The sequence below is a fragment of the Leucoraja erinacea genome, chromosome 15, assembly GCF_028641065.1.
Source record: "Leucoraja erinacea ecotype New England chromosome 15, Leri_hhj_1, whole genome shotgun sequence".
Classification (NCBI taxonomy): domain Eukaryota; kingdom Metazoa; phylum Chordata; class Chondrichthyes; order Rajiformes; family Rajidae; genus Leucoraja; species Leucoraja erinaceus.
This window is the reverse complement of record NC_073391.1, coordinates 18324249-18351586: the sequence shown is the minus strand read 5'-3', so window position 1 is coordinate 18351586 and position 27338 is coordinate 18324249. Positions and strand designations below refer to the sequence as shown.

Sequence of the window (27338 nt, the reverse complement as noted above, 5' to 3'; positions counted from 1 at the left end):
TTTTGTCTACCTGCTATGAGATACAAGTGAATGAAAATACTCCTTGCAGCAGCATGACAGACATGTAGGCAAACACTCAAACGAATTGCACATGTAGAATATGCGTGACAATAAAAACAAAGGACTGCAAAAAATTAACATTAGTGCAAAATACAATGTGGAAAATGTTCATGGTAGTGCACATGATGGCCCATGATGTTCTATTCTAGTCTAGACTAAAAACGTATCTGTTCTCCCAAGCCTTTCCTGACGTCCTTTGAGCGAAGGCTATTTGTATATATGTATGTATGTAGCTTGCTTGTGTATACTATTCTTATACCAAATGTAAAGCACTTTGGTCAAAGGGAGGTGTTTTTTAAATATGCTATATAAATAAATGTGACTATTCTTGTGATAGGATTAAGGTTGTGCGGATTGGTTCAAGAACATGATGGTTATAGGAAAGTAGCTGTTGCCCTTGCCCTTGGAATTGCCACACCTGGCGGGTTGATCCTTGTTCTTGTTGACATTAAGTGAGGGGCTGTTGTGGTACCACTGAACCAGGTGCATTATCTCGCTTGGGTGATAATTCATGATTCATTGGCAAATTTTTAGATGGCATTGGAGCCGTACTTAACCACACAGTTATGGGTGTAAAAAGAGTAGAGCAGGCAACTAAGCATGTAGCTTTGATGTTGTCCTGTGTTGGTGGTCAGTGAAAAGGCGATGATGTTATCTATCTGAGTGATTTGAGGTCTACCGTTGAAGTAAAGGATCCAGTTGCAAAGGGAGGTACAGAGGCCCAGGTCTGATGCTTCTGGTGGTGTGCAGCCCAGAGGCCTTGATGATGAATTTGGAGATGATAGTGTTGAATGCCAAATGTTGAAAGCCTGACACACGTGGTCCTGTTATTCAGGTGGTGCAGGGCATAGGTTCTAGGAACAAATTTAAGCCATTCGGCCCATCAAATGTTCTCCGCCAATCAATCATGGCTGATCTATCTTTCGCTATCAACCCCAATCGCCTGCCTTACTAATCAAGAATCTGTCAATCGCCACCATAAAAATATCAAATGACCTCCACAACTGTCTGTAACAATGAATTTCACAGATTCACCACCCTCTGATTAAAGAAAATCCTCCATCTCCTTTCTAAAGGTATGTCTTTTTATTCTGAGGCTATGGCCCCTCGTCCTGGACTCTCCCATTAGTGGAAACATTCTCTCCATATACACTCTATCCAGGCGATTCACTATTCAGTAAGTTTCAATGAGGTCGCCCCTCATCCTAGGTTGTGGAGTGGAAGTGGCAGATACCTGCCAACAATGGCAGGTATTTCTGGGAATAATACAGAAGGTGCAGGATCAGTTCATTCCAAAGCGGAAGAAAGATTCCAAGGGGAGTAAGAGGTGACTGTGGCTGACAAGGGAAGTCAGGACGATATAAAAAATAAAAGAGAAGTATAACATAGCAAAGATGAGTGGGAAGCCAGAGGATTGGAAAACTTTTAAAGTGCAACAGAAGATAACTAAAAAGGCAACACGGGGAGAAAAGATGAGGTACGAAGGTAAGCTAGCCAAGAATATAAAGGAGGATAGTAAAAGCTTCTTTAGGTATGTGAAGAGGAAAAAATTAGTCAAGACCAAAGTTGGACCCTTGAAGACTGAAACAGGTGAATTTATTATGAGGAACAAGGAAATGGCAGACGAGTTGAACAGGTGCTTTGGATCTGTCTTCACTAAGGAAGACACAAACAATCTCCCTGATGTACTAGTGGCCAGAGGATCCAGGGTGACGGAGGAACTGAAGAAAATCCACATTAGGCAGGAAATGGTGTTGCGTAGACTGATAGGACTGAAGTTGATAAATCCCCAGGGCATGATGGGCTGCATCCCTGGGTATTTAAGGAAGTGGCTCTAGAAATCGTAGACGCATTGGTGATCATTTTCCAATGTTCTATAGATACAGGATCAGTTCCTGTGGATTGGAGGGTAGCTAATGTTATCCCACTTTTTCAGAAAGGCGGGAGAGAGAAAACGGGGAATTATAGACCAGTTAGCCTGACATCGGTGGTGGGGAAGATGCTGGAGTCGATTATAAAAGATGAAATACCGGCACATTCGGATAACAGTAACAGGATCGGTCCCAGTCAGCATGGATTCATGAAGGGGAAATCATGCTTGACTAATCTTCTGGAATTTTTTGAAGATGTAAGTAGGAAAATGGACAAGGGAGAGCTAGTGGATGTAGTGTACCTGGACTTTCAGAAAGCATTTGATAAGGTCCCAGAAAGGAGATTAGTGGGCGAAATTGGAGCACATGGTATTGGGGGTGGGGTACTGACATAGATAGAAAATTGGTTGGCAGACGGGAAACAGAGTAGGGATAACTTCCAGAGTGCAGGCAGTGACTAGTGTGGTACCACAAGGCTCGGTGCGAGGACTGTAGCTATTTACAATATACATTAATGATATAAATGACGGGATTAAAAGTAACATTAGCAAATTTGCAGATGACACAAAGCTGGGTGGCAGTGTGAAATGTGAGAAGGATGCTATGAGGATGCAGGGTGACTTGGACAGGTTGGGTGAGTGGGCAGATGCAGTTTAATGTAGAGTTGAGTATAGGAGCAAAGGGGTCCTTCTGTAAATGTACAGGGCCCTAGTGAGTATGTGCAGTTTTGGTCTCCAAGTTTGAGGAGGGACATTCTTACTATTGAGGGAATGCAGCGTAGGTTCACGAGGTTAATTCCTGGGATGACAGGACTGTCATATGTTGATAGAATGGAGCGACTAGACTTGTATACTCTGAAATGTAGAAGGAGGAGAATCTGGAATTCTCTGCCTCAGAAGGCAGTGGAGGCCAATTCTCTGGATGCTTTCAAGAGAGAGTTAGATAGAGCTCTTAAAGATAGTGGAGTCAAGGGATATGGCGAGAAGGCAGGAACGGGTTACTGATTGTGGATGATCAGCCATGATCATATTGAATGGTGGTGCTGGCTCCAAGGGCCAAATGGCCTACTTCTGCACCTGTTATCTATTGTCTGTTCAGTGCCGGTGAGATAGCATAGTCTGAAGAAGGGTCTCGACCCGAAAAGTCATCAATTCTCTCCAGAGATTCTGCCTGTCATGCTGAGTTATTCCAGCATTTTGTGTCTTATCAGTTTAAACCAGCATCTGCAGTTCCTTCCTACACATTTTCTGCTGCTGACCTGTTGGAGTGGTAAGCAATTTGGTGTGGGTCCAGATCATCTCTGAGCCAGGAGTTGATTCGTGCCATAACCAACATCTCAAAGTACTTCATAAGTACATTGTAAAGGATGTAATTGGTACCCGCACTGGGCATTGAGGCAGGGCACTTGTACGATAGATGTCCTTTTAAAGCAAGTGGGCATTTTGGACCGCAATACGGAGCGGTTGAAGATTTTCTGGAATATTCCAGACAATTAGGGGCCTGTCCCACTTGGGGCGTCATTTGCACGTCACGCAGGTGGCGCGCGAAGATTTTGTGAATCCCAAAATTCAGGGGCGCCGCACGTCACTGCCTACGTCACCGCGCGCGTAATGTGCCCCATGCACGCATCACATGCGTGTCACGACGCGCAAATGACGCCCAAATGGGACAGGCCCTTTACTCCACACAAGTCTTTAGTACTGGCTAGGTAACAGGCGCTTTAAGTGGATTTGAGATTGGATTGAGATTACAGAGCTGTCGGAGGCTGTGGGTGTCGGTATATCAATGTCCTCACTTTCAAAGCATGTCTAAAAGGTGCTGTAAGTGATGAGTATTTGCACTTGGGCTGCTGATCTATCTGAAGAAGGTTCCCAATCTGAAATGTCGTCTTGGCCTTTTCTCTTCACAGATGCTGCTTGGCCTGCTGAGTTCTTCCTCTGGTTCTTTTTTCTCTCTTATTCTCCTTGAACTATGTTTAGTGCTTTGTTTCCTCTTTTATTAAACTGTGCCTCAAAACCAACTACCTGGCCAAGCTTTTGGCTGGCTGCCATATCATCTTAGTGTTAGATTTTGTTTAATAATCATTAATATTTAATAAATTAATATTTGTTTGTAGGTATATAAATGCAAATTGAAATGCGTGCCGAAGGACTAAAATGGGGTAGATGGGATGGAGAAAACTTGCATGTAGTACAGGCACAAACCAATTCTACTGTGCTGAATGTAGACAAAATGCTGGAGAAACTCAGCGGGTGAGGCAGCATACATGGAGTGAAGGAATAGGTGACATTTCAGGTCGAGACCCTTCTTCAGACTGATGCTGTGACTACTGTGCTGAATGGTGCTTCTGTGACGCATTCTCCTTGTAATCGTTTGTAACTTTTGTTATAGTCCCATTATTATTTCTGCAGCCATGCAGTTGCATTTTTAAAGCTCATTTGCATTGATGTACAAGGGGGCCTAGTATCTAAGCGTAGAGGATACCAGAGTAACGTATTATTTCATCATGATGTGTATGGAACACTGCCATTTTTTTTTTTAAAGCTTGTCGATCATTACTGGAAATTACTTTGGATGTGTCATAGAATTAGTCAGAGAATTCCCATAAAGTTGAATAAGGTTTCCAGTTAACTCTTGGAGACCATGAAAGATGTTACAAAATTCTGATATTTTAAAAGAGCTTTTTAAACGTGTACGATTTAAGAATGAATCTGATATTAGTGTATTTTAGAGATACAGCACATTCTGCCATTCTGCCCACTGGGTCCATGCCGACCAGTGATCCCATTTTTATATTAGCTCTGTTATCTGACTTTCACATTCACCCCCTATATAATAGGGGCAGTTTACAAGGGCCAATTAACTTGGAAGCACTTGGAGGACACTCACACATGTCACAGAGAGCATGCAAACTCCACACGACAGGAACCTAGGTCAGAATCAAACGCAGGCCTTTGGTGCTGTGTGGCAGCATCTCTACCAGCTGCTTCACTGTGCTGCTTGTGTGTCATTGCTTTAAAAGATCATTGTTAATATTTTTGTGATTTTTACTTGACCGCTGATAACGACGATAATAAGGGTTTAAAAGCTCTTAAAACCATGGAAAATACAGAAAATGGAGCAGCTTTGTGGATAGTATTCTCTTCTCAGCTATTTATTTGAAATTGATGAATAAACAAGTGTCCGAAATACTTGTGTACACCCAAAGCACAATCCAAGAACAAATGTTGATGGCTGGAAGTACATTTATAATATATAGGGGTGTATTTAATTAATACACGCAACCTGTGTTGAAATATCTGTCCAGCGAAATAGGGAATATTTCACTTACAAAGAATAGCCTTCATTTGTTAATGAAATAATTAACAATGGGCTAATTAACGCAATGTCACACACGTGACTGAAAAACAAAGTTTGTGTCGCAGCTTTGATAATTTTTAAGAAAGAACTGCAGATGCTGGAAAATTCGAAGGTAGACAAAAATGCTGGAGAAACTCAACGGGTGAGGCAGCATCTATGGAGCAAAGGAATAGGTGACATTTCGGGTTGAGACTTGAGTCTGAAGACGGGTCTCGACCCAAAACGTCACCTATTCCTTCTCTCCATAGAGCTGGGGGGGAGTTTCTCCAGGTCCAGCTTTGAGGAGATTAATTTTCAGAGGCTAACTTTATTGTGCCTGAGGGCCAAATATGAGTCTTTTTAGAAGGGGTGTGAGTGACAGCAAGGGCTACCGGAAAGCATTGGCAGGTCAATGTTCAGGCCAACGGGGGGGGGGGGGGAAGATGCAGACTGCCCAGAGGGCTGAGCGGAATATGAGGCAAGGGCTACTGGAAATTGGAGGTCAATGTTCAGGCCACCGGGATGCAGACTGCCCAAGCGGAATATGAGGTGCTGCTCCTCCAGTTTCCGGTGGTGCTCACTCTGGCAATGGAGGAGGCCTAGGACAGAAAGGTCGGATTCAGAATGGGACCTGTACAAACTCTTCGCTACTGCTATACATTTCTGAGCTGTTTTGAGCTTGAAAATGATTTGAAGATGTGCATTTTACACATGCAGTCGATTTTAAATATTAGAGTTAATTATATGAAATTTGTTTTATGATTACAACGCCTTTCTTCTTTTGTCTTTATTTCCAGGTTCAGAGACTCACTCTTTACAATATCAGTTAAAATCATGAACAGCAATAACCGAAGATAGTTATGTTTTGTTTAGGACCTGGTATCCACTACCTACATGCTGCCATATCTGCACATATTCCCTCCATGCATGTCATGTCACACACGTGACCATCTAAAAATGTCACGCATGTGACCAAATGTCATCACATAAAGTAATACATTAAGATTCTTGTGAGATCTTATTCATTGCTATTTTCCTACCTACATAACTATAATGCAGGTCTGCTAAAGATATGAACATTCTAGCTTTTAAAAATTCAGAATTTGTAAGTTATGTAAAAAATGCTTCCGTGAGGTCACACGCGTGCCCAGTCATATTTGACCTCTGACCCTAAACATTGTCAGCATGACATAAAAATTTCACTTGATAAACTTAGACATATTTAAGTCATATATACAGTACAAAACAAGATACCTGTAAAACTTTCAGAATTAGAAGGATCTATTCCACAATTTTCCATATTTTTGGTCACACACGTGACTAAGAATGGCCCTACTAACCTTTCGGTCTTGGGCCGCCAGAGTGGGGCCACAAGCAAACTGGATATTCTATTTGGGTAGAACCCAGCAGAATGAACTTTGAATTTTCGAATTTAAGGTTAAAATTCACCCCACTATTTTCTTTCTTCTCCCCTCCGCTGCTCCATGTGCCCCGCCCATATACACACCTATTTCTCCCACAATCGTGGCCCCCACTCCTCTGTCTCCTTCAACCAATATCCCTTCTGACATCACATTTCACTCCTCTTATCTCCTCACCTTGCTGCATTCTGTCTTTTCATTTCTGGCCTTTGTCCATCTATCTGCCAATTAAAACCACTTCACCTGTATCCATCTATCATTTGCCATACTCTGTACTGTATCCACCTCTACTAACTTTCTCTCCCTCCCCCACACCCCCACTACAATTAGTCTGAAGAAGGATCCCAATCCAAAATGTCACTTATTCATGTTCACTCCTCCATTTTGTGTGGGGTTTTTTTCATTTCCTGTTAGCACTTGATATGTTTGATTACAATATATTTTCTGTTTACATTTTTTATGGAATGACATTCATCATTCGTCAATGATAGGAATTTATTTCCGTTACAGTGTGATGTGGAGAGTCAGAAATGCCTTATGTGGATCGACAGAATCGTATTTGTGGATTTTTAGACATTGAAGAAAATGAAAACAGCGGAAAATTTCTACGTCGATACTTTATACTGGACACTCGGGCAGATAGTTTGCTGTGGTATATGGACAATCCACAGGTCAGCAACTTTTCTGTTACTCATGCTATTACTATAGATTTTAATATTCAATTCTATGTAGACAGTACTTCTGCATGAAATGGATATGATGCAAATGCCATATATTGTAGTCAGTATGAAGATTATTATAAAAAGTCCTTTGCTCATTCTGAAGGGCTTCAAGAGTCATGGATAAATTGCGCAGTCAATCTACTAACCCTGATACCTGTTGAGACAATCGGGTCATACTTAGATCCTAAAATATTCCCTGAACCCTGATTCTTTTTCCCTCAATATTTTCTTATTTGCTTTGAATAGGAATGTGCAAGTCTGTTTCCATCATTCGTTTTGGGGGGGGGGGGACTTTGTGTTCATGCTTACTTAAATTGACATCCTAGCCCTTTGCAGCAATGAAAATGCTTCCTCTTTATTCATTGTGTCTAAACCTTTATGATATTGATTAAATTAAACAAATTACCACTCAACATTGTTACAATATAAACAATGATCCCAGGTTTTCTGAAAAAGCAACATGCCAATTTTTTAAGAAAGCTATTGATGCAATCTATCGGATTCCATGGTTTCCCTGTGTAGCTATCATCTGCAGTTATGTACATCTTTCCCATTTTGATGTGTGAACCGTATTTCAAAATTGTATGTCATAATTTAGAGCATCTGAATGTATACATTTGAATATAACTGCAACTGGGATTGTAAAAACAATTGATTTCTTCCCTCAAGTTTATCCAGTGCCATTCATTATTTGGTTCGTGTTGACCTGTTATTTTAATTCATACTAATTTGCTTAGTGGTAAATAGTGAATCGCCGTGATTGTATTTATTTTAGATAATATTTCAATAGCAAATTAAACCTTTTAGATGCAGCTGAGTTGCATTTAATGAATGATAAAATCCACTGTAGAACTTGCTAGAGTTTAATTTCTATTTTCAAATTTCTGCTCAATTGTAGAATCTGCCTTCAGGAGCCTCACATGTTGGAGCTCTTAAACTTACCTACATTTCCAAGGTAATTCTTCGCTTTGATGGAATTTATTCTAATATATAGAAATATCAAAATGTTAGCATTTTTTGCCGTACAGAAAAAAATGAAATCGTTTTCAATATTTGACAGTATTGATGTCTTTAATAACACCCATGTATTACGTTACATTACAAGATAACTTGTATGAATAGGCACAAATTTGTAAATTGGGAATCTAAGTTTAGATATAATCAGGACTTTGTGTTCTGAGATTTAATGTTTTGCTAAATTATGAGCTTTTTAATCAAAATAAGCATTACCATATGAACTATCGTTATTGAAGGCAATATAGACTATTTTGGAAAATAATATAATTAGATTAAAGCTAAGAAAAAACAGTGTTGGTAATGTTACTCAGTCAACTGAAGTAATTGTTTGAAGTAACATAAAACTTTATTGATTTAATGAATTTATTAAGCCACAAAAATAACATTTTTGGAGAGAGTAGGTGAGGGAATGGAGGTTTGTAGTGCTTTGGTATAGCTCATTTTTCTAATTCTTATCTGCCTTATCTAGTATTTGTACCACTTTGTAATCTATCCTCTGGTGAATTCCAGTTTAGCTCACTCGACAACAAGGTTTTTGGTATCTTTCTATTTGGCTTTATGTTAATTTGTCCTTGCATATTTTCTGATTTTAAACAATTGGCTCAATTTAGCACCTTAATTGTGTATTTTTTAGGTGAACCAAATATGTTCATGTTTAGTAAAGGATTGAATTCACTTTATAAAATCTCTTGTATTGGGTGGCACAGTGGCGCTGCTAGTAGAGCTGCTGCCTCGCGTCTCCAGGTTTGATCCTGATCTGAGGAGGTGTCCGTGCGGACTTTGCACGTGATCCCTGTGGCTGTATGGGTTTTCTCTGGATGCTCTGGTTTCCTCCCACTTCTCAAAGATGTGCGGGTTTGGAGATTAATTGGACTATGTAAAATTTACCCTGTCGATGAGAAAATGGGATAATATAGAGCTAATGTGAATGAATAATCAGTGCGTTGGCATGGACTCGTGGGCCAAAAGGCCTGTTTCCATGCTGTATCTCAAAACAAAACTAAATCTGACAGTTTGTCATAAAATGCTTTTAAAACTTCTCAATTGGCACCCTATAGGGTATAATGCATCAGCTATTCTCCAAACTGCATTAATTAATAGTAACGATGTAATACTGGTTGAGTCAAAACAAATTATCAGGGCATTAGATTTCACTCACATGAGCTTTCAGAAGATGCTTTTTGATCTTTTCTGACCATTTAAGGGCAAGCTGAAGTTTTACTTTGTCTCATGGAAAGGTGGTGCTTCTGAAATTGTGGTTTTGCACTTATCTTTGTGTATCAGCACAAGCTATACTGGATTACATACCTTGCCAAGTATACCAAGATCTGCAATTTTCTGTATTGAAACCAAGAAACTACAGTTGGGCCAATTAATTCTGGAGACGGAAAGCCACATGTGCACAATAATTTTACGTTGTCTGAAACAATTCCCTGCAATTACAAATTCTTATTGATGATCTGTTTCTTTGCAAGACAATGCTGAATACATTAAACAGCCAAATGTGGAATTCAGAATATATGAAAAAGTGTATACTATTGTTGTGAAAAGTAGTTTTGATCACCTTAATTTTAATTATGGAATCATATTCTAGCAACTTATTCTAAGGGTTCTTTCAAATCCACTGTTTCACGCATTTCCATTATCTACAATAATTTAAAATTAATGTTTTAAACATATTCTTTTATCTGCTAAAATCTGGAAAAATGTAGCTTTTTTTTTCTTGTCCATTGATTTGGTGCCTATCATTTGTTAGGTCAGTGATGCAACAAAGCAACGACCAAAAGCAGAGTACTGTTTTGGTAAGTGTTATCCAATGTTAAATATGTCTTCATTATCAGTTGACACCATCAGTGATATTGATAATTCTATTTTAATTTTGACTATTTAATTAGTAGTCTATTAACTAGTAGTCTATTAAAAATTTAGAGGAAAATAAATGTTAATTTATGCAATAGTTTGTCATATCCCCAGCATCCTAAAGTGCCCATCTGGATTACTAATGAAGTGCAGTCTAAATTAAGAGAGACTTGCATTTTTATAGTATTTTTCATGATAATATGACCTTATTGTAATCTTGGAAATTTATAGCTTACTTGCACACAGCAAGTCCTACAAATAGATTTGTGAAAATGAAGAGCACTTAATTAAGAAAAACATTAATTGAAGAATAATTAATGGTTATGCTTGAATACTGAACTTATGGAAAGAAAAACGATCCTACTGCACTTCCCCACACAACTTTACTTTTAACTGAAAAGTATTGCACTTTGTGACTCTACTGACAGTAAAAGGTTCTTGAAATGCTTTACTGGAGAGTCATCCAATATTGTGTTTGCATTCCTCTCAAGTGGAATCAGGTTGCACGCTCCTGATATAGATCACCAGCTCTTTCCTGGCAGAGAAGCAGCAATGAATTGAATGTACAGACGACCATCCTCCCACCCCCTTAACCTTCATTAGGGTTGTGTTCCTAATGAAAGGACTGTATCACAATTTTCTGTTACATGACACTGCACCAGCGTCAAAATACGAGAGTTTAAAAACATTGACTTTTGTGTTTATTTACTATTTACATTTTACATATTAATTTAGACGGCTGAATTTAATTTCAAACTTCCAGGTAGTGGTTTGTGAATTCTGTAATGTCGAACTTCAGTACTGGGGGGGTTCATCTGTATTTGAAGCAATAAATTACAAATGTTGGTAATCTGAAACACCAAACAGAAAACATTGAGCAGGACCGGCAGCATTTGTGGAGAACAAAACATCCGAGTCGAGGCGATTGACCTGAAAAGTTGACTATTTCTCTCGCCATAGATGCTGCTCGACCTGCTGAATTTTTCTGACCTTATCTGTTTTATTTTAGGTTTACAACATACAGTTTTGCATCAATTATCAAACCAATTCAGAGCTTCAACCGTCAAGTAATTTTTGATTCTTTCTAAATTCTTGAGTTTACAAAGACTGAAAAGGAGTTTAAGTAGACTTAGCTAACATTGCTGCTCGCCTTTTAACTGGGACTCGAAAGAGGGAGCACATATCGCCAATTCTGGCCTCCCTCCACTGGCTCCCGGTGCACTTTCGAGTTCATTTTAAGATACTGTTATTTGTTTTTAAATCTCTGAATGGGCTCGCCCCGCCTTACCTCTCTGAGCTGCTCCACCCATACGCTCCTGCCCGGTCCCTCAGGTCAGCTGGTCAGCTGCTCCTGGAGGTACCGAGGTCTAATCGGAAGCTCAGAGGGGATAGAGCCTTCTCTGTTGCTGCTCCAGCACTCTGGAACACCCTGCCGTTGCACATCAGACAGTCCCCCTCACTGTCCATCTTCAAATCCAGTGTTCAAACACATTTGTACTCCCTGGCTTTTGACCATGCCTGAGACTTTGCTTCTGTTTTTATTGTTTTTAATGTTTCTTAATTTTACATATCTTTTCCTACTATTTCTTTTGATTGTTATTAACTTTTTTGTCATTGATTAGTGATGTACAGCACTTTGTTGTGACTATGATTGTTTTTAAAGTGCTCTATAAACAAAATTATTATTATTATTCATGAAAAATATTAAGCCTAATAAATAGATGATAAAATATAAGGCAAAACACAGACCTTTTTTGTCTCTCTTTAACTTCTTCATTCAAGTAGACAATGACATCAAAATCATTGCCAATCAATATGCCAGTCATGGCAAAAGGTAAGGGGCAAAATGCATTTGACGTGTCAGCAAATATGGTTGCACTTGCCCCCAGTTGCAGTGCTGAGACAAATGGTGAGGTTGAAGGTCAGAAGGTATTGGGCCTTTTAGTGCAATTTTCACCAGTAATACAATATATTGCCATGTATGCTCACACTAACCAGCGTAATGCTATGAATCCAGTAGTTCCTGGAACTGCGGGCTGTAGATACGCATTGTGTGTGCCAATATGTAATTATTCCCGTGGTGTACCCATTTGTATGTTTGTGTGTTGTATGATGAATAGATGGGGTTTGGAAGTTAAACTTGAATGTGACATAAAACTGGAAGCAATTGGGACTTGAATGTGTGATGGGATGGGGTGTAGGAGGATAAGATGGGAGCGATCTTACTGTATGTTTGTGCAGATTTACAGTTTTTTTGTGAGATTGACAGAAGCATTGAAAAGCAAGTCAAAGATGCATCATCCTACAGATCAAGCAAATGTGTTTTTGAAGTTATGTGGATTCATTTAATTAATGACCCATGTCCTAACCATGTCCTAATTAGACACACTTAACCTTGTACAGATGTTTAAAATTTGTGACTTTATCTCAGTAGCAGGTTGAAATAAACTGCCATTGTCCAGATTGAGAATGATATGGCAAATGTAGTGAACTGCAATTTAGCAAATTTGGCTCGTGTTTTATGAGAAAATTGCTTGGTAACTACCTGCCAGCAGCATGGAATTTTTAAAAACTTTTTTCAAAACTTTTTCCAAGAAAATCATTACAGCTTCTAGTGACAGTTCTGAAATGTTATTTACAATAGATGAACAATCTAACCATATCATTTGGCGATTAGACGTGAAAAATGTTTTGACAGTGATTTGTTATCTTTTTTTAAAGGATTGTTGTGTAAGACTGAAAATACCCTGATAGAGTAAATACCTCTGCTACTGTATATAACCACATAGTGTAATACTTTATTTCATTAAGCTAGCTCATGTGGTTTAAGTTTAATGTTATTGTCAAACCACCATGCAGTTGTACATAGGTGGGTTACATCTTATTTGAGATTCTTGTTAACCTACAGGATCTTGACATTTTCATGGATGATAAGATTCAGTACAAGTATTTTAGTGTTTTGTGCAGCTGTGTTGTGCACCTGTAGAAAGTACACTGAAGAAAGTCCATCAGATATTTGCATTCAACAGAAATCTGTAGAAATGTTTGCAGTAATGTTGTCTTCTCTTCTGTCTGCACTGCATACTAGATAATGTCTTGGTTGATAACCAAGCATGGACCTGCATCAGAATATTATACATTGCATTTTCTTTAGAACTGCAATGATAAACTCGCAACAAAGTATCATAAAGTATTCTGTTCAGAATATACCCTAATATCTAATTTTGAGTTGAGAGAATTTAAATAATTGAACAAGAGAGAGTTGCCTATATCATATACACCTCTAATTTGTATCATAATGGTCACATTTACCGAGGTTAAAAAAAATGTATATTCCAACATTTATTTAAACCAATATTTGCAGTCAGATATTACTGCACTAGTCTTAAAAATAATAAAATTTGTAGATATAAACCAAAACAGTGATTTATAGTTGCAAAATTTTACTTATGTGTGTGTGTGTGTGTAATTTGTACTCTACTTGTGTCCTAACAGTCATTAATGCAGGGATGAGAAAATACTTTCTGCAGGCTAATGATCAGCAAGACTTGGTTGAATGGGTGAATATTCTGAACAAAGCCACCAAGATCACAGTAAGTATTGCTCATTTACATGTTATTATAACGCAATACTAAATAATAACTGACTATACATATGCTGTTTGCAACTAGATTAAATACTCTCTTTGGACTGTTAATGGGCCTGTCCCACTTGGGCGACTGCAGGAGACTATGCGTTCTCCACATGTTCGCAGGTAGTTGCCGGACAGTCGCCTTCGTGGTCGTGAGGAGTTCCTGCATTCTGGGAACTAGTCGCGCCTCATTATGGTCGACACAAATTTTGTTGAAAAATGTTGAAAAATTAGCGGTGACCAGAATGAAGCTGCCATGGAGAGTAGCGAGAATTCTCGTGCCGTAGGTGCAGTGGTAGTGGGTTGCCAGGAGGGTGAAGGTTGCCGTAGGTTGTAGCTGGTGCTGACCGGTGAATTTCATTGGCACATTGAGGAAGAAAAAACTTAAGCAGTAGTTTTCAGAATCGAGGATAACCGACCAGTAATGTTAATGTCAGCCGAGCTTCACAGCCATGTATCTCTAGCTTCTTAAAAGTTGTCTCCACTCCTTCCCCTCACCCCCCCTCTTTTAAAGGACATACGTGACCCTTCCCGTACACTGTGCTTTCACTGTCTTAATTACAGCGCCAACCTTCCTGTACATTGCGGTGTGTGTCTATCACATTGGCTTTGCACCGTATGAATTTCACTCGGACAACTTGCCCTGTCCCCCGCCTGCATAACGGGCTGGTAAAGGAAGTGATGTGTGTGTGTGTGTTCGACTCTGACAGTCGCTGGGAAAATCGCCAAAGTGGGTCAGGCCCATAACATTTTAATGTGTTTCCTATGACAAGTTTATTTTCTTGTGGCACAGTTGCAATACTGTTTTGCAGCTCCAGATCCCAGGTTTGAAACTGACCCTGGGTTCTGCATTTGTGCATGTTTTGCCTTTGATTGCGTGGGTTTTCTTGGGGTGCTTTGGTTTCCCTCGATATACCAAATATTTGATGGATGGTTGGTTACTTGTTCACTTTAAATTGTTCTATGCACTGTTGGTAAGTGGAGGTATCGTGTGGGGGTGTGTACAGGATGCAATTGGTTGACTCAATAGGACTGATTGAGGGGAAATATGGGATTTGTGAAAGTGGATGCATTGTAGATGATCTGATATTTGTTCTCCCCCCATAGATAATAAACTTCTTCTTATCGAGTCCACATACGAGATTAGAAATTGTTCAGTCAGAGCATGCTTCTCGGCATTTGCACAATGGTGTCTGTGTTGCGCTTGTGCGTGGTGGTGGAAACGGCTAAAGTGAATGCTCTTTCCTTGACCACAGACAATAAACTATTCTATATGCATAAACACATTTTAATTCTGGAAGTTAAGTGGCAGAGTGGGATTAAACTAGTTGTTCTTCAAAAGTGCTTCTGCAGGTTTGAAGGTTAGGATCTGTAAATATCATCTTTTCACTATAGAAAAGACAGGATAGACATGGCAGAACAGATGATGGAAAATATCTTTAGACAGGGAAAATAGGTGAAAGAATTTGTGCATCATTTTGATTATTTAAGTTTGGCTTCTCTGCATAGAGTGTGGCGTTCGGACTGTCATGAGGGATGGTATCAGCTCCGAAGAACAGAATGCATAATTAGTATGGATGGGGATAGTATAGTATATCACATAGTACAGGAACCGGCCTTTTGGTCCATCTAATCTGTGATGATAACATAGTAATGCCTAACTACACTCATACCATTTACCTGCATTAGACCTGTACCCTTCTATGCCTTTTCTATGAGTACCTGCCCAAATGCCTTTTAAAAGTTGTAATTGTACCATCCTCTTCCATCTCTGGCAGTTTGTTCCTTCCAACCACTCCCCTCTGTGTGATAAACTTGCACTCATTTAAAACCTATCCATTCAGCTTTAAACTGCCCTGTCCTGAAAAAAAGATGCTTACTATCTATTCTATCTGTGCCTCCATGTTATAGACCTTTATAAGGTCATCCCTCAGCCTCCAATATTTCAGTGAGAATATATCCAACCTATCTAATCTCTTCTTATAATTGCAGACTTTTATTGCAGGCAACCTGGTGAATCTCTTCTCCAGTCTCTGTTACTACCACATCCTTCCTATAGAGTAGTAACCAGACTGTACAAAATACACCAAATGCAGTCTAACCAATATTTGCTGTAGCTCTTGTTGGGAGTGATCCAGGCTCACCAGGAAAAACGTCACTGTTCAGAATGAATCAAGTAATTTGTGAAGGATTTTGATCTCAGGCTGGATGCATCAAATTGGTAAAACTAGTTTGGAAGATGAGTTTGTAGAATGCATTTGTGATAATTTCCTTATAGCAAACTGAGTAGCCCAGTCTGCTTATCTTTCTTTGTGACCTATCTGCTATTCCCAGAATCAATTGCTTTGCTCTATCACAAGCATATGCATCCTTGATAGGGAATTTACACCTGCACACAGTATTTCCAGATGGAGCAAGACGACTCTACTCTTGTGCAAGTTCTTTGCAATAGATGCCAGGGTACTGTGTTACCTGCATGTTAATATTAAGTGATTTGTGTGCAAGAACTTTCAGGTCCTTTTGAACACCAACCACTTTTCTGTCTTTCACCATTTGTAAAAGGAAAGTAGAACCAGAGAGTACTCTGAAGAGGAACATAAAACCAGGCTGCAAGAACTTCTGTAGATATGTACAGAGAAGATTAGCTACAGTTAATGTTACTTGCATACTTGAGATAAAAGAAATTATGTTGTGAATAATGAATTGAAAAAGCTTTCTTTTTATCAGCATGAACACTCACTTTTTCCAGATTGCATTCTATCTTACCATTTCCTTTGCATTCATTTAACCTGTATGCCCCCTGAAAGTGCACCCTCCTCCCCAGTAGAGTTGTCGCCCAGCTTTGTATCTTCAGCAAGATATCTTGAGAGCTCTGTTCCATAAGATATTAAGCCTGAAAACTGAAAACTATACAATGAATTTATAAATGCTAATTTGATTTGCCTAATCTATACATAGGTAGCTATTGCCCTACGATTATGTACACGCAACTTTCTGATTTCCACTTTGCCCTGCAATACCACCATAGTTCAGAGTGCTTTTTGGACAATTTCCATCAGTATTTCAGCCCTTTGCTTTTTCTCAACTCCATCCAACCGATTCCGTTGCTTCATTCTCTGAACCAAGATCCTTCCCTTCCACTTTCTTTATTTCACTGGGATGTTCAGCATAAATGGAAGACTTTTTGCTTGGGTTTCAGAATCCAGAAGGACAAGGTGTGGCCTTAAATTATGATTTGGCTGTTTGGAACTGGAATGAGTGGAATCTTTACAGCAGTTGTAAATCTTTGTAATTATCTAATTCTGAAGCTATGGATGTTTAGATGTTAGGATATTCAATGCTAAGGTTGATTGATTTATGAGCACTGAGGGAATTGGGCAGTAACTGGTCTCCACACAGGATCAGTCATGGTGGTTCTTATTTGTTTCTTGTTTCTCTTCTCGTTATTCAGATATTAATTACTATTTAGCAGAGTTCACTTGAGTTCAACAAATATGTCAATTTAAAAAACACACCTGGAGTAGTTGCTCAATTGGCTCTCGAGCTTGATCTCTTGGAAAATATGCATCTTTGGGATCTTGCCAGGGTTGTGCATGTTAGAACATTATTAGTTTGTTACGTACTTTGTCCTCCAAGCGTTATTGCTTTCTCCCTTAATCATGCCTCAGCTGATGGTAATTTTCTCTGTAACCACAAATATTTCAATGTCAACTACTGTTGACAAATGGTTTTGCTTAATATCATCTCCCAGAGAAGGTAATGGAACAATATTCAATTACTATGTTTAACAGACAATTATACATACTTAAATAGGCAAACATAGAAGGAAAGACACAGTGCTGGAGTTCTCAGCAGGTCAGACAGTATCTCTGGAAAACGTGGATAGGTGACATTTTGGATCGGGACACTTCAGGATCATATAAGGATATGTAGGATCATATAATGATATGTAGGATCATATAAGGATATGATCCTAATGTGGGCAAATGAGATTAGCGCAGATCGTCAAAAAGGTCAGCATGGCCCTGGTAGGCCATTTGGCCTGTTTATGAACTGTACAGAATCTATGACCTAGCTAAGACTGCCACTCTTGTTGGTGATATCACTTACCTTGGATTGTCCCTTCTGAGACATGTTTTGAACCATTAGGTAAAATAAATATGCACATTGTTAATTGTATTGCTCTCCTAACTTTTTTTTAACGTAGGTGCCAAAACCAGCAGATGTTCAGCTGAGCACGGAAAACCAAAATTGCCTTGTGGAGGGGCCATGTGCACGGAAGACTGGGCCATACAAAACAGAAATAATTGGTGGTGTTCCAATTATAACGCAGACCAATCAGGTGAAAAATAATATTAATGTATTAACCTAACTAGCAAATTACAATGCTGTTCAAAACAATATATGTTCGTGCAACAAAGTTGACAATTTTATGGCTAAAAACAGTACCTCTATTGAGTGGATCAAACAATATTTTTAAAGTCAATTAATTATTCGCAAAACCCTGTGGTGCACATGAATTTATTTTTGCAATTTTAATCTAGCTCAAGTGGTTATAAATCTCATCACAGAACAAATTGTTATTATAACTTAATTGAAGTTATAATAACAATTTTGTGCTGTGATAAGATTTATAACCACTTGAGCTGGATTATTAGTATTCCTCTGACACTCATGATGTGGGAATTGCAAATATAAAATTGGCTGAACTGAAGGAGAAAAATTTTATCTGAAGTTAGGCCACATTATTCACAGACTTTTTAGTGACCATTGTGTTCTACCATTTTATTTTGAATCCTTGTCCTGTTGATTAGTATAATCCAACAGTCTGGTTATTACACATTCAGAATTAATCAATCAAGAATGCTAAAACTGTATACAACTGCCACTATCTCTTAAGCAACAATTTAGCTCGATTTAAATTTATTTGCCTGATTTATCTTGCAATATGCAATAACTGTGGGAAGTTTGTGGACTGTAGCACTAAAGGTAATGGCCTGGTTCATTTGCTCTCTGTGCTAGTTTATTTTTCACTTTTAAACACTCAAAAGTAAAGTCTAGGATTTAATTTAAACAAAAAATATCCATGTTTGGTTAGAAATATGCTTGTCATAAATCATCTCAACTGCCATAATCTCCTAGTATACTTTTGAATTGCTACTTCTCCTGAAAATAGTCATGATATTTGGCATTTTAAAAATAAGCAAACTCCCCAACGTGATAGTTAGGAACACCACGTTTATTAATTATTACATGTTTAAAATGTTGTTGTCTGTTAGATTTTCTATTAATACTCATTTTGTATTTAAAAAATAATTGAGAAAAAACTGCTGCAAAATAGAGCAGGAAGGTGCACTGAGATCAACGTTATGTAGTATAACTTGGAGAACATATTTGTTTACAAAGGCATGCTTGTAATTCAGCTTAGAGGTTCAGAAATTGCTGTTCCAGATGTTTTGTAGTCAAAAAGATTGCTGAAAATAGTTTATGGAAATGGTTGAATAACACAAGTTTCCTCTGATTAGCTCATGTATGAGCTGAACTTACTAGATAATGTGAGAGCTTGTTCAATCATATAAATACAGGATCAAGAGTAGACAATTTAGCCCCTAGTACCCTCAGATCAAGGCCATTCTGCCTCATGTTTGTGCATCCCGCCTTTGCTCTATGTATTTTAATATATTTTAACAAAATTCTATGAATCTCACATTTTTAAATTTCAGGACTGAACATAGTAGGTTTGGGAAGCTGTGACATGTGGGATTCTTTGCAGATGGTGGAAATGTCAGAAATTATATGTTGGGTGTGGAGGCTGTTGGGGTAATAGGTAAGGTCCAGGGGCTCACTCACCCATCCTCTGTGTCACACAGCTCTGCTCTTGATTTTCCCCCTCCCCTCAGATGGAACAAGGATAGAGTTCCAGATCCAAAATGTCACCTATCCCGGTCCTCCAGAGATGCTGCCTGACCTATTGAGTTATTCCAGCACCATGTGTTTTAAGCAGTAAATTTATCAGTAGTTTAAAAATGTCTAATTTCTGTTCAATAATATGTAAGTTATCTGAGTTTAGATACCATTTGACTTTGATAATCTAATTTATTTGACAGGAGGGAATGGAATTTTTGGAAGGAATTGACAAAAGTAACTTGAAACATTCCCACAGTCAGCTTACATATTTTATTGGCAAATCTTCATCTGATCAAGCTGTCATTAAAAATGGTTACTGTGTTAAACAGGGAGCAGTGGTGAGTAATCGGAGCATGTAAAAATATTAACTGCAGTTATATTTGGTTATCTAAACTTTACATGCATGTTTATGTGTAACTATGTATTTATCTTTCTCTAATGTTGAGATAACCTTCCAAAAAAAGATTGTTTAAAAAAAATGTAATGAGAAGGCTAAATAACATATTCCTGCTTTTTCTTGTCCTTTGCCCAATAGAGATTCTGATTACTTCTCTGTACTTTGCTCTACATCCATGTTGGCTACTAATACATCTGCTGCATTGGTTTTTTTGCAGCAGATGACCAAGATTTTAATAGTTGCGTCCTGGATTTAAGGCTTTGTGTGCATCTCCATTTTATGTAATTTGTTTCCAAAGAATTTAATTGCCCTAAAAAAGTTTATGCATTTCAACAATGGATGAATTTCCTCTTCATCCTGTGTAACTGCTCTCAATACCAAACAAAATAGAGGAAAGCCCACATTTGCACTGTAGTGCAAGCAATATTCCTCCATACTGTTTGATAAAGACCCTAAAGGTCCTATTCTGATACAGTCCTTCAGTTCTTTCTCCTGGATTTTACTTTTGTTTTGGAACTTTTACATTTCTTATTTGGCAATGCAATTACCAATAATGCAAGTAACACAAAAGTTTTACTTGGGCTAAAAAACATTTTAAAAAAAAGAGATGTTTAGGGTTACCAAACATTTGATTAAAAATGTGTTTCTCAGTTGATTTGAGTAAAGAATCAGTCTTACTAGCTGAAGGCAAAATTGTTACTTGGGAAATAACGAAAGGTGCTGATGCGCAAGAGGCCAGCGTGGAAGGATTGTGAAGAGGTTGAATGGTAGGTTGAGGAACTGGGTAGATTACAATTTTGGAGAGTAACTAGTCCTTGAAAAATTTAAGTACAGAATGAAAATTTTTATATCAGATGTATTGTGGGGCAATATATAATAATAGGTGAATGGTAACATTGGTGAATGTTGACTGGAACTTCAAACAAGCTATGACCAATAGCATTTTTGATGAGCTCAATTGTGAGAAATATGAAGAACAGGAAAATGTTCAGGAGGTAATTGAAACTGTCAACAATATAATTAAATTTTGAGCAAGAATAATATTTGAAGTGGGGAACAAAGGATAAATTGTTTAAGAAATGGTTTTCTGGATCAATATGTTCAGGCAGTAATAATAGTTTAAAATTTAAATGTGGAGTAATCAATTTTGGATGATCTGGTGCAAAGTGGTGTTTGGAAACATCGGTAACAAGATGCTATTTTATTTTTTTAAACTAAGTTTTAGTTCAATCTTGTATCGGACCTTAAATTTGAATAAAGCATGCCACAAAGATACAAAATAAGAAATGGCTATAGTAGATCGATAAAATACTTTACCATGTATGACTGTACTGACAGAGGTGAACATTAAAAAATTCAATGTTTAAATAACAAAAGAGATCTAAAGCACAAAAACACAATAATAATAAAAGGCTAGCACTTGAAATTAAAATTTTGCCAAGAAGAGCAATAAACTTAAGAAATGTTAAAATGTCAAATACAAGCAAATAAGAATAAAGAAATTAATGAGCAAAAGGGAGAATACGATTGGAATCTGGTGAGAAATGGAGACGGTTTCAAACCTATGCAAGAATGAAAAGATTTGCTGGAGTTGATGAGTATTTTGTAGACTCGGACAAGAGATGTTATATTGTGAAATAAGACGGTGGCAGAAAAATTAAATAAAATTATGACCATCTAGCGGAAGCTGCAGTCCTACCTTCCTGTAAAAAGTGCTTCATGGATGTTTCAGTTTGGAGTCGTGCATTTAACAAAGGGAGATGGTTGTGTTTTCTGGATGTCAGTCAACCGAGTCCCAACAGGTAAGTATATGAATTCCTTGGAGCAGTATCCTAAGTCCAGTGATCTTCTGTTGCTCCATTGCTAACCATCTTTCCATCATAAACTCAGATATAACAATGATCCCGAATAAATGAATGAGAGAGTAGTTGCACAATACAGTGGAAGGGAGAAATAAAGTAGAGCTTGGAAGAGGCAGAAAATATAAGCTAAATTATGGAGCAGTGATCTTCCTGCTGGACATGCTCCATTGCTTACCACCCATCGCATGACATTTTCCCATCCTCCCATAAGAGGTACAGGAGCATAGCTGCAAAACAGCAGGATCCCGAAGCTAAGGCTATAAGACTGTTAGAGACTTTGCCCCCTGCCAAGTTCGCGCACAAACCCCCACACTGCAGCAGAGCCACTGTTGTGCCGCTGCCGGTCGGAACGGCTGTTGAATGTTTAGTAGAGTGTTAAATTTGTTCATGACATGTATTTTTATTTTCATTTCTATTTATTTTTTCATGCACACTGAATGGACACTGGTTGAGCAACGTTTTTTTGTTTCCTCTGGGTATGCGAATACTCAGGAAATGACAATAAAGATATACAATACAATAATTGGATTAGTAAAAATAGAAGTAAACAGCCAAGTGTTGGCATGGACATTGTTGCTGCAAGGCCTGATTCTGTACGCTGTTTAAATGATCTGCTTCAGGTGCAAATATCCCAAAGACAGCAAATGAGCTGGTTTCAAATCATGCCTGTATGATAATGTTTTAAAGGATGGTACTGCAGATGTGGTTGAGCTGTTGGTTGATGAATTTTAAAACTTAATTCTGGGGAGAGTGCCAGTGGAGTAGAAAACTGCAAAAATGGCTCCCTTGTTCAAAAAGGGAAGAAGACAAAGAAGTGGGAAACTATTGGGCAGTTATCATAACATTTGTTATTGGCAAGATGTTGGAATCTATAAATCAATGATGGTATAGCTAGCCCTTTAAAAATGTTTTAATTGAATGAAAACAAGTCAACATGGTCTTATGAATGGAAAGTTATTGACAAAATGTCTGGATGCAGTTTTTGGAGGATTTAACAAGTAGTCAATAGAAAGGAACGTGTTGATGCAGTGAGTTTAAATTTCCAAAAGGCATTTAATAGGATACTACATAATAAGCTGGCATGCAAAGATAAGAGCTCATGGTCTGACAAATGTATTGACAAGGATACATGACTGGTTATCATCACAAAGTTTAAATTGGAATAAATGGGTATTTTTCAGGTCAGAGCAATCTACCTAATTGACTCCCCTATTCTTGGACCTCCAATTATTTAAAATCTATATAAATGACTTGCAGGGGGGAGTATTTATGTTTGGTGATATTTGTGATATTTATGCCTGGTGATGATAGGAAGGTAACTGGGATTGCATACTGTAATGAAGATAATTGTACTGTGCTGCCGGCTGTAGGTAGTGGGTGGAGCTTAATGTTGGAAAGTGTGATGGATGTTCAGTGGTAGGAATTGAAAGAGACTGAGGAGAGACTGCAAATGAGTGGAGTACAGGGGGATTAAGATGTTTTTTTGCATAAAATATTAAAAAAAAAAAAAAATCAAGCAAGTACTTAAAGGCAAAACTCACATTGACTGTTGTAATAAAGTCATTAGAGCTTATACAAAAATCGTTAGAAATATACAGATTGTTGCTGCACCTGGAGTACCTTGTATTCTATCGGGCCCTTTATTAAGAAAGGAATTACGTGTAGGAGGTGTTGAGGAGGAGACTTTCTAGGCTAATTCCTGGAATGAGAGAGCCTGTAATGGCCACCTCGCCAGCAGTTTGGCTTGTCCCTTCACTGTTTTTATTATTTTAAGTGTCTTGAATGTTTGTCTTAAAGTGCTTTGGTATTTTTTATGAGGGGGGTGGGGGGGGGAACGGGGGAAACTTTTTCCAGTCACTTACCTCGACGGAGATGTGATTTTTCTCCGTGTCGCATTTCCGTCCCCCCCCCTGCGGCCTACAAAGTGAAGTGGTGCGGGCTTTCCTGGAGACCGGCCCGAAGCTTCAAGCCGCGGGTGCGGCACGGGCTTAATATCGAGGAGTCTGGGATCTTTTGCTGAGGATCGCCAGTGTTGGAGCTCCGACCGCAGGGCCCGTGGACTTTAACGCCATGAAGCGGCGATCTCTGGTAAGAAGCGGCCGACTTGCGAGCTCCTTGCCACGGAGTGCTCCGATCCGTCCCGACGCCGGAGTTTCGATCATCCCGACGAGAGGGCTTGAACAGCAGACTGTCGGCAACGGCAAATGTAGAGGGTTCAAGGCCCCGACCACGGATGAACAAAGGAGGAAGATGACTGAACTTTATTGCCTTCCATCACAGTGAGAAATGTTGATTCCACTGTGGTGGATGTTTATGTTAAACTTTATTTTATATGCTGTGTGTATTTTTGCTTTTTTATTTAGCATGGCTGTATGGTAACTCACATTTCATGGTTCCTTAATTGGTACATGTGACAATTAAATTGAATCTTGAGATTAAAAAAATGTTGATTATATCTCCTGGTTAGAAGACTGATGGGTAATCTTATTGAGATATACAAGATCTTAGGGAGACATGACAGGTAACTTGTTGAGAGGTTTCCAATAGTGGACCAGTCTCAGACGACAGGATATAGTTTCACGGTAATGGACCAGTCTTTTAAAGCTGAGGTGTACATTAATTGTGCCATACAGATGATGGTGAATCTCTGGAGTTATGGTGTCCAGACCACTGGAGGTGTTTAATGAAGTAGATTTTTTTTTGAATGATTGGGAAATTGAGGGCAATGTGCAACTGAAATGGAAGAGAAATTGGGAGTGCATCACATCAGCCATCGTCGTATTGAATGGTAGGGCATGCATGTGGTCAACACCATGTGGTGCTAGTGGTTCTGCATTATTCATTTCCATTGCATGGATAGTATTCGTTCCTGGCTGGTAATGTTGGCGATTTATTACCATCTTCTCAAGCTCATTTAAGATTGGTCTTTAGGTACTGGTCTTGCCAGTGGTGCCAAGGACCTGTAAAACTTGACTAATGACATTCCTTATATTAAAAGTATAAATGACCTATACCTGTTTTTGGAATATACTTTAATAGAACCATTAAATGGATGATTGGATATTATTGTTTTTGCTTTTGCTTCTCTGAAACAGAATACACCATGGATAATTTGGGAGATTGGAGGACAATGATAAGAATTGAGGAAATAGAGAACAGTTTTTTTTTTTTGTTTTTTTTTTTCCTGTTTTCTTAACTCTTTATTTAAGTTGAATTTAGCATCTATCTTTTTATTTTTATTTTATTTTTAATAGCATTTTATTTAATTAAAGAAATTTATGATTTATTAGCGACTTGGCTTAGTACATATAATGTAAGGATTTTTTCAGGCAGACAGCATATTGGCATCCGCAACCTAATGCATCTGATATGAATATAAATGGAAGTCTTAAGTCAAATGTTAGGTAAAATTCTAGAAATGGCTATATATTTTTGAACTGGCATTTAGTTGCTTTATTTTTAACTACTGTCTCTATCATTACAGATGAAAAACTGGAAAAGAAGATATTTCATACTAGATGAAAATTCCATAAGTTATTACAAATCTGATCTGGTATGCCACTTATCTTTTAATAGTTTGCATTTTTATGATCCCCAAGTTCAATAATAACTGGTGTGTTCATGTAGTTGCGCAAATATTCAAAAGCAGAACTACTTGTTTGGACTAATCTTCATTAATAGGGTGGCTTAAAATAGTGCAACAGTAAACATGCTGGTAGTGGGTAGACAATTATGCGGGAACCAAGTAAACTTAAAGCAGGGTTTGCTTGTTTAGTTTAATGAAATTCTAAAATGAAGTTATTGTGGTGAGCAGTTTGTCACGGTAGGTAACACCAATTTTAAATAGTAGTGGTTATCTTCCAAGGAAAAGAGAACCTGTATAAATAGGCTAATTAAATAGAGGAGAGAGATATATCCAACATAAATAAGGTAATCCCACATTGGCAGCAGTAAACTAATTGATTAAATAATTGCAAAAGGTTTGTCCTAAGCTTGGTGCCCCGTTAAATATTATTTAATTCAATAAATATGAGCAGTGTTTTAAGATGAAATGATATATAATTACAACTCGGGATTGCTTCAAAGGAGATAGTCTATCGACAAACGTCTATTACGAACACACTGATACCCACAACTACAGTGCCCTCCATAACGTTTGGGACAAAGACCCATCATTTATTTATTTGCCTCGACAAGTTGAGATTTGTAATAGAAAAAAATCACATGTGGTTAAAGTGCACATTGTCAGATTTTAATAAAGGCCATTTTTATACATTTTGGTTTCACCATATAGAAATTACAGCAGTGTTTATACATAACCCCTCATTTCAGGGCACCATAATGTTTGGGACACAGCAATGTCATGTAAATGAAAGTAGTCATGTTTAGTATTTTGTTACAAATCCTTTGCATGCAATGACTGCTTGAAGTCTGCGATTCATGGACATCACCAGTTGCTGGGTATCTTCTCTGGTGATGCTCTGCCCGGCCTGTATTGCAGCCATCTTTAGCTTATGCTTGTTTTGAGGGCCTGTCCCCTTCAGTTTTCTCTTAAGCATATAAAAAGCATGCTCAATTGGGTTCAGATTGCGTGATTGACTTGGCCACTCAAGAATTGACCATATTTTAGCTTTGAAAAACTCCTTTGTTGCTTTAGCAGTGTTTTTGGGATCTTTGTCTTGCTGTAGAATGAACCGCCGGCCAATGAGTTTTGAGGCATTTGTTTGAACTGGAGCAGATAGGATGTGTCTATACACTTCAGAATTTATTATGCTACTACCATAAGCAGTTGTATCATAAATGAAGATAAGTGAGCCAGTTCCTTCAACAGCCATACATGCCCATGCCATAACACCCCCACCACCGTATTTCACAAATGAAGTGGTATGCTGGGGATCTTGGGCAGTTCCTTCTCTCCTCCATACTTTGCATTTGCCATCACTCTGATACATTAATCTTCGTCTCAACTGTCCACACGTCCTTTTTTCAGAACTGTGGTTGCTCTTTTAAGCACATCTTGGCAAACTGTAACCTGGCCATCCTATTTTTTGCGGCTAACCAGTGATTTGCAGTGTAACCTCTGTATTTCTGTTCATGAAGTATTCTGTGGACAATGGTCATTGACAAATCCACACCTGAGATCTGAAGAGTGTTTTTGATATATGGATATGGATATAGATATAGAGATCGATATATAGATAGATATGTATAGATATAGATAGATACATATAGATAGAGAGAGAGAGAGAGA

The 27338-nt window shown here is 38.3% G+C and overlaps 1 protein-coding gene across 7 annotated transcripts in view; it reads left to right on the top strand.

Annotated features, from left to right (window-relative positions):
- Nucleotides 1-27338, top strand: part of plekha1b (pleckstrin homology domain containing, family A (phosphoinositide binding specific) member 1b) — a 71997-nt gene that overhangs the window by 24887 nt on the left and 19772 nt on the right. For all 7 annotated transcript variants that reach the window (XM_055646794.1, XM_055646797.1, XM_055646796.1 and 4 more), the window contains exons 2-8: nucleotides 7202-7362; nucleotides 8312-8368; nucleotides 10187-10232; nucleotides 13786-13883; nucleotides 18129-18263; nucleotides 20029-20166; nucleotides 25572-25640. In XM_055646794.1, the coding sequence (XP_055502769.1) occupies nucleotides 7222-7362; nucleotides 8312-8368; nucleotides 10187-10232; nucleotides 13786-13883; nucleotides 18129-18263; nucleotides 20029-20166; nucleotides 25572-25640 (684 nt within the window). In that variant the 5' untranslated portion in view covers nucleotides 7202-7221. The remainder of the gene's footprint in view (nucleotides 1-7201; nucleotides 7363-8311; nucleotides 8369-10186; nucleotides 10233-13785; nucleotides 13884-18128; nucleotides 18264-20028; nucleotides 20167-25571; nucleotides 25641-27338) is intronic.